Here is an 8,199-nt window from a genome sequence, read left to right as displayed (position 1 = left end):
AGTGACCAGTCAGTTTCTGGTTGCCCAGCAGAGGCTATAGGGCTGCTTCTCAAATAGTGAAGAAGAAAGGAATGGTCTTCCCAGGGAAAGGAGACTTGGAGGGGGCTATAGATGCAGAGTTTTCTGCAACACCTTGGTGCCTGGTGGGCAGGAGATTAGGAGTAGTTGGTTTACTTCTTCCTTGCACACTGACTAATTTACAAAAGTCTTCACTTTGGGTTCTCACTCTCAAAATTTACCTCATAAGAAGTGGTGTCATTGTGTCAAAACAATGGCCTGAAACCTTGCTGGTTGGTAGGGTGCTGTAAGAAGAAACCTCTAGTCCTGACACTTAGGCCTCATGCACACGGTAATTTGCGGTCCCCAATGCATGGGAAACATCCGTGCGGCGACCATGGAGGATTGACAACCATTCAACTTAAATGGGTCCGTGATCCGTCCGCACCGCAAAAAAATAGAACATGTTCTATTTTTTTCCGGTGCGGAGGCACGGACAGAAACACAGCGGAAGCACTCCGTAGTGCTTCTGTGGGGTTCTGATCCGTACTTCCATTCTGCACCACATCTTCAGGATTGCGGACCCGCCATATGTGTGCCACAATACGACCATGGCCGGGCAATGGCCATGTGCATGAGGCCTTATACCCGTGTCCTCATTCTACAAACATGGCCAATTCACTTTCACAGACTAGAGGTTATTTGGGACTGTGGCCTGCTATGAGCTGGAACCTTGGCACAGGTGGTGAGGAGATGAACTTTGTTATTTATCCCTGATAACTAAACGTAAAAGTGAAGGAGCTGAGAGAAGTGTCTGATCTATAGACAGATCTACAGGAGGCCATGTATTCAGTCACTGTGTGCTTGTGTTTCCACAGATGGATCCAGGAGGAGAAATCCACCAGAGAGATGTCCCCGTCCTCTGTATTCCCAGGACTGTCCAGAGGAGAAGGTCCCAGAGAATCCTCAGGTAGATGGAGCGGAGCCCTATACACATCTATATAGCGGGTCCTTCAGTCATAGAGGGGTCATAGATTGTGGTGGTCTCTTATGTGGATCTGTTAGATTTCCCACCTGTCTGCTGTATTGTACTGAATTGTTACAGATGACAAATCAGGGGGAAGATCTGACTGATATTAAAGTGGATGATGAAGAAGAGAGGATGATGAGTGATCCCCTATGTAAGAGTGAGGTGGAGGAGGACATTCCTGGACATGTCACTACAGGTATGTAATCGTAAATGGAGAAAGTGACTCCAGATTCTGTTTTGGTGCCTTCAGGGCAGGAGGATAATCTGATCACCGGCTGCTGCGCTTCTCTTTGATTGGAGATGTCCCCATCACATCATGAAGTGTTCCCCTTATCCAGCTAACGGCGATCTCTGATCAGATTCTTCTCTGATCCCGGCTGTTCCTGCAGGACATGGCGGTCAGTCATATCCACATCCAGATTGCAGCATAAAAGTTATTTGTGCCACAGTCTGCGATTTTCCCCGCTCACACCAGGTCTAGAAAATGGTCTAGGCCTAGAAAATGGTCTAAATGTAAGACAGCAAGGAAGCTGGTTTACATTTAGACCGGTGGTGGAAACGCTGAAGTTATGTAAAGGCTGGCGCCTCTACATAACTTCGGCAGATCCACCAACAGCTAAAGGGGTTATTAAGATGTCGGTCTTAATAAATGACCCCATATATTTCTCCTTCCTACCAGATCCATTTCCAGCCTAATTGGAATATTATAATGTATTTTGTGTATTGTATGGTTTAAAAAAATATTACAAATTTTATATCAACAGGAAATCCCAGTAGGAATTCTGAAGGAAACTTCATGTTATCACTAAATTATAATGAAGATGAAGATATCATGCAGCGCTCTTCAGGAGAAAACCTTAATGTACATCCAGGACTTCAGAGTACAGATCTATTATATAATCCCCTTAATCATCAAGAATCTTTTCCTGACCAATCACAGATTGTTACCACAACTAAAGGGGATAAAGGGTTTCACTGTGTTAAAGAGTTCACAAAAATCTCAAGTCATTCTACAGACAGAGGATTTCACACAAGGGAGAAGGCATACTCCTGTTCAGAATGTGGGAAATGTTTTACAGATAAATCAAATCTTGTTATACATGAAAGAAATCACACAGGAGAGAAGCCATATTCATGTTCACTTTGTGGGAAATGTTTCACACAGAAATCAGATCTTGCTACACATGAGAAAATTCACACAGGAGAGAAACCATATTCATGTCCTGAATTTGGGAAATGTTTTACAGAAAAATCTAATCTTGTTAAACATGAGAGAATTCACACAGGAGAAAAGCCATATTCATGTTCAGAATGTGGAAAATGTTTTACAAAAAAATCTAATCTTGTTGCACATAAGAGAAGTCACACTGGAGAGAAGCCATATTCATGTTCAGAATGTGGGAAATATTTTACTGATAAATCAAATTTGGTTAGACATAAAAGAAATCACACAGGAGAGAAGCCATATTCATGTTCAGAATGTGGAAAATGTTTTACAGATAAATCAGTTCTTGTTGGACATAAGAGAACTCACACAGGAGAGAAACCATATTCATGTTCAGAATGTGGAAAATGTTTTACATATAAATCAGTTCTTGTTGGACATAAGAGAACTCACACAGGAGAGAAACCATATTCGTGCTCAGAATGCGGCAAACAATTTACACAGAAATCAGATCTTGTTAAACATGAGAGAATTCACACAGGAGAGAAACCATATTCATGTCCAGAATGTGGGATATGTTTTATAAATAAATCAAGTCTTGTTGCACATAAGAGAAGGCACACAGGAGAAAAGCCGTATTCATGTTCAGAATGTGGAAAATGTTTTTTAGAAAAAGCAAGTCTTGCTAGACATCAGAGAATTCACACAGGAGAAAAACCGTATTCATGTCCAGAATGTGGAAAATGTTTTTTAGATAAATCATGTCTTGTTGCACATAAGAGAAGTCACACAGGAGAAAAGCCATATTCATGTTCAGAATGTGGGAAATGTTTTTCAAATAAATCATGTCTTGTTGCACATAAGAGAAGTCACACAGGAGAGAAACCATATTCATGTTCAGAATGTGGGAAATGTTTTACAAGGAATTCAAATCTTGTTATACATGAGAGAATTCATAGAGGAGAGAGCCCATATTCATGTTTAAAAACTGGGAAATGTTTTACAGAAAAGTCACATCTTTTTACACATGCCATAAGTCACACAGGAGAGAAGCTGTATTAATGTTTAGAATGTGGGGAATGTTTTACAGATAGATCTTGTTAGATATGCGACAAATCACATAGGAATGAAAACAAATTCATGTTTAGAGGGAAATGTACAGATAAATGTACAGATATTTTTAGACATGACAAGACATGACCTGCAACCAAAAATCCAAGTGTTGTTTTTTTTTTTTGTGACCATCATGGTATATCACATTGTCAAATAATTTTTTTGTATCTTTATTGATTAATTTTCATGAGCAAAATTTAAAAATAAACCATTTAATTATCAATAATTAGTAATTAACAATACAATACAACCTCCATGAAACAATTGAGACAACCTATAGAGGTATCAGAAAGACACTGAGTCCCTGTATTTTGTATGCAGCTAAACATTTATTAAGGGAGGGAAAGCTTGTACCACCTATGAATTCTAGGAAAAGGAAATTTCATTGAGTAAGCTTTGGATTTCCTGATAGTCCTGCAGTAGAATAGCATACAATGGGACTTGAAAAGCAATATTATTTGGAAGGGGGGTACTGTACTTGAAGTCGCCAACTGTAGCACTCTTCTGCTGCTATAACATCCAGACAATAGTGTCTGATGAACTTTGAACACGGGGCCCATATTGCCACCATGCAAATCCATCTCATAGACACCTGAGCCAGTTCAGCCAAGGAGGAGGAAGTGAACCGGGTGGAGTGCGCTTTAACTTGCAATGGAGACCGCAGATTCAAAAGGTCATAGCAGTAGTCAATGGTTACCTTTTTACCGACTTGCAATGGATGCTTTACTGGCCTTCTTGCCCTTATTAGGTCCTTGGAACTGTAGGAAGAATTTTTCTGCCTTCCTAATTGTTTCTGTCTTTAGGATGTAAATAAGAAATGTCTTTCTGACATTCAGGAAATGACAGTTTATTTGATCATTGTGAATGGAATCAGAGGCATAAACGGACAAAGAGATCTCTTGATGAATAAGAAGTGGAGGCAACTTTCGGAATGAAACCAGGCATGGTACGCAGAACCAGATAATCTCCAAGATCTCTGCAGTATGGTTCTCTACAGGATAGCGCCTTTAACTCACTAACAGATTTCGCAGATATGATGGCTATTAGAAATACTGTTTTAGAGGTCAACATTTTTAGAGAGGCATCTTCCATAGGCTCAAATGGATGCATGGCAAGGGATTTAAGTACAGTTGAAAGATCCCAGGATGGCAAAGACGGATGAAAACTAGTTTGAGATTTCTAAGAGCTTTAAAAAAATGTTCTGACTAAAGATTGACCTGTAAATTTCCCTTGTAATTGGGCATTGATAGCCGTAAATGGATTTTAGGAGTGTTGAGTTTCAGCCCTTTATCAAACCCCTTTTTAGTGGTGTCACGTGCCCGAGGCCCAAGGCAAAGCTCCGGGACGTCTAGCAAACAGGAAACGGACAAAAACAGACCAGGGACCAACAGAGTACTTTATTACACATGTAATAAAAGAACATGACAGTAAAGCAGGTTAAGCAGTAGTGGTAGCACTACCACAGAACCAAGTTCACCAGCAGACCAGAGGCAAACCCAGAGGCGGAGAGCCAGTTAGCCTTGTTCTTCACAGAGGTGGTGGTGGGGATGAACTGGGCCAAGGGCTGACTGGTCTGTTTTTGTTGCTTTGTCTGTTCTCCGTACCTGTCCTGTGATGATATTGATGTTATCCTTGTCCATGCCTTGCCTGTTCTTCTGTTCCTGTTCTGTGTCTGAGTCCACTCTGTTTAGTCTAGCAGTGTTCTAACTGCGTCTGATAGCCTGGCAGTGCCGACTGCTTCTGATCTAGTCTGTTCCTTGTCTGTCCAGCAGTGTCTTACTGCTCCTGCTCCTGTGTTTGTCCTTCCTTCATGAGAGGGCCCTGGGTTCTCATCTCACCGTTCCGAGTCTTAGCATATCAAACGAGACACGTCCAGGACGCTCGGAAGGTGATATCCTTCTTTTAGGAAGATGAAGGCGAGTTGATACACCATGTCTGGTGTCTATGCAATGCCCCATCATACGAGAGGTGATGAGCTGGATTCTGGAGACATCCGCCCCCTCCTTAACAAGTTATGAAGGACTAAAAATTATTGTTAATTCTCTCGATAGGAACCCCCCTGCTGGAAAAAGTCCTGAAGTGTAATCAGCAAACGGGCCCATCATCGTTAGCATCATTGTGCTAACTATCTCCCGGAGAGTAGTTTGTCTGTTTCCCAGGTACGAGGTAGACAGCTCGACTCACTCTATGCAGTCTTAAACCAATTCATAAATCAATTACCCCCAACATGGCTGCTGGCAGGGGCGTTGCTAGGGTCTCAAAAGATCCGGGGCCCAAGCCCCAATAAATATGCCTCCCCAACATACTGTATTTTGCTGTATACAGCAGCACATACCTATCACATCCAGGACCTCCAGGTGACGTCTCCTCTGATGTAGATCTTCTCTGTCATCATCTTCTCCATTTGGTCCGTACAACTTCTTTCAGCCGCGAGTCTCTGCAGAGTGTGACACACAGACATCTTAGCTTCATCACTTTTCTGTCATCATCCCCCAACTGGAGTCCCCACAGTGTTATCCTGCTGCTCGCTGTGCTCCCCAATACCGCTAAATAATATCCTGAAGAAACATTACTCCCCCCCCCCCCCATAGTAATAGTGCTCCTCATAGTCCCACCAATAGTAACTCCCTTCTAGGATGCCCTCATTAGTAATACTGCTCTCTACAGTGATAACGCTCCCCAAGAATGCCCCCATTAGTAGAGGAGCCCTCCAGTATTAATAATACCCTCACAGAGCCTCCAGTAGAAATAAGGCCCCCTATTTTTTCCCCATCGTAATGAAGCTCTCTACAGACCCCTCAGTAGCAATAAGGCCCCCATAGTGCTCTTAGTAGAAATAAGGCGGATCTATAAGTCCCTCCTATAGAGCCCCCAGTAGTAATAAAACCGCCTATAATGTCCCCTGGATTTGCAGTGCCCCCTGCAGTTATATTCCTCCCTCCACCATACAGTCCCATGTAAATAACATCACACCATCTCTCCAGCCCCCTCTAAAATACAGTCCCATGTAAATAACATCACCTCCTCCCCAGCCGCCTCCAATGCACAATCCCTTGTAAACATTACCCCCTCAACATTCAGTCCCATGTAAATAACATAATTCCTCCCCACCATCCACTTTTAACATACAGTCCCATGTAAATAATATCTCCCCCTAAACATTCAATCCCATGTAAATAGCATCACTCCCTCCCTCAGACCCCTGTAATATTCAGTCCCATGTAAATAACATCACTCTCTCCCACAGCCGCCATCAACATACAGTACCATGTAAATAACATCACCCTGCACCAGCCCCCTCCAATATTCAGTCCTATGTAAATAGCATCACTCCCTCCCCCAGCCACCTCAAACACACAGTTCCATGTCAATAACATCCCTCCCTTCAGCCCTAATATACAGTCCCAGTTAAATAACTACAACTCCCAGCATTGCCCTGCCTCTCCATTCACTTACCTCTCCTCAGCAGTTGGCATGGCCCTGGAGCAACCTCTGTGCCCCCACCTGTCCTGAACCTACCTCTTTCTTTTTATATCCTTCTGCTCAGGAAGTTTTGTATGCTGCTGGCTGTGCTCTGCTTTCCAGCGAGGACAAACTTATTGAGCACAGTCAGCAGCTACTGCCCAGCCAGGATTTTGAGGAGAGATCCGCTGCTTCCTCCTGTAGGCAGGCAAGTAGCGACAATGAGAGTTGCGTGGGTGCAGGTGTTGCGAGGAGTTAGGCATGCTGCCAATGTTGGCACCACACCCCTGCATCAACACATGGAGAATCACCATAAAGTGGCCTGGGAAAACCATGGGACTAATGTGGTGTAGCCTGGGGCATCTCCTATCAGCCCGCACCCCTTTTCCTGCAGTCAAGGCTTCACCAACTTTAGCAGAAGGGAGCTCTGTTTCCTTCCCATCATCTACTAGTCGTGATGCTCCTGCTCCTCACATCATTTATTTCATCAGTAATCGATCACAGAGGCGATTGCAAAAAGACAACAGTATGCGTGCACTCATCCAATAGCGCAGAAGCTGAAAGTGCTCCTGGCCAAGTTGCTGGTACTACAATCCCTCCCTTTCCATGTAGTTGACTCTGCACCTTTCAGAGGACTGATGGCTTGTGCCAATCTGAGGTGGAGAGTCCCAAGCTGTCATTACTTCCAAAAAACGGCTGTACCAACCCTGCACACGTATGTTGAGCAGACGGTGGGCTAATCCTTCAGCCTGTCAGTGTCTGGTAAAGTTCATGGTACCGCCAACGTATGGAACTATAACTATGGTCAAGGACAATATATCTCCTTTATGACCCACTGGGTAAATGTGGTTCCTGCCCAGGAAAACCAGCAACTAGGTGACGGCAATGCTGCCTCTGCGTTCTCAAACTGTGATTTCTGCACCAACGTCCTCCTTTGTCTCCTCATCCTCAACCTTGTCCTCAGCCTACACTGTAGGCACAATTAGGAGTAGTCCTCCAGCATACCACCTATGCAGAGCACGGCAGTATCATGCTTTTCTGCATCTGGTTTGCCTGGGCGAATGAAGTCACACTGGGGAGGAATTTCTCCGTGTCCTTCAAGAGGAAATCTAATCCTAGCTATCTCATTACCAACTTCCTAAAAGACAAAATGTGTTTTTTTTGGGTTGCTCTTGTGATGGATCAGAAGAAGGGCAAAATAATCAGTGATGTCAACACAAACTTACTTCTGACACCCTCTCCACTCTGTCGGGGGGCTCTACTTGTATCAGCGTGTAACAGAACAGGTTCTGTAGACATCTATGTGGAATCAGCTGACGACAGTGTAAAAGGAGTGCGCTCTTTCACGCTATAGTAGAATCTTGGGCCACTGCACGGTTAAGTACATTTTGTTTGATACTAACATTGACCTGTAAGGCTGAGTTCACACTTT

At 43.5% G+C, this 8,199-nt stretch overlaps 1 protein-coding gene across 1 annotated transcript; it reads left to right on the top strand.

Annotated features, from left to right (window-relative positions):
- Positions 1-913: 913 nt before the first annotated feature.
- LOC120992076 (gastrula zinc finger protein XlCGF26.1-like) lies at positions 914-3,332 on the top strand. Its single transcript, XM_040420823.1, has 3 exons — positions 914-967; positions 1,103-1,223; positions 1,792-3,332. Exons 2-3 carry the CDS (start codon positions 1,103-1,105, stop codon positions 3,252-3,254), a joined length of 1,584 nt encoding a protein of 527 aa, XP_040276757.1. The 5' UTR covers positions 914-967; the 3' UTR covers positions 3,255-3,332.
- The last annotated feature ends 4,867 nt before the right edge of the window (positions 3,333-8,199 follow it).

Source organism: Bufo bufo, chromosome 2 (assembly GCF_905171765.1).
Source record: "Bufo bufo chromosome 2, aBufBuf1.1, whole genome shotgun sequence".
Classification (NCBI taxonomy): Eukaryota; Metazoa; Chordata; class Amphibia; order Anura; family Bufonidae; genus Bufo; species Bufo bufo.
Note: the sequence above shows the minus strand (reverse complement) of the source record. Positions and strands in the feature narration are given on the sequence as shown.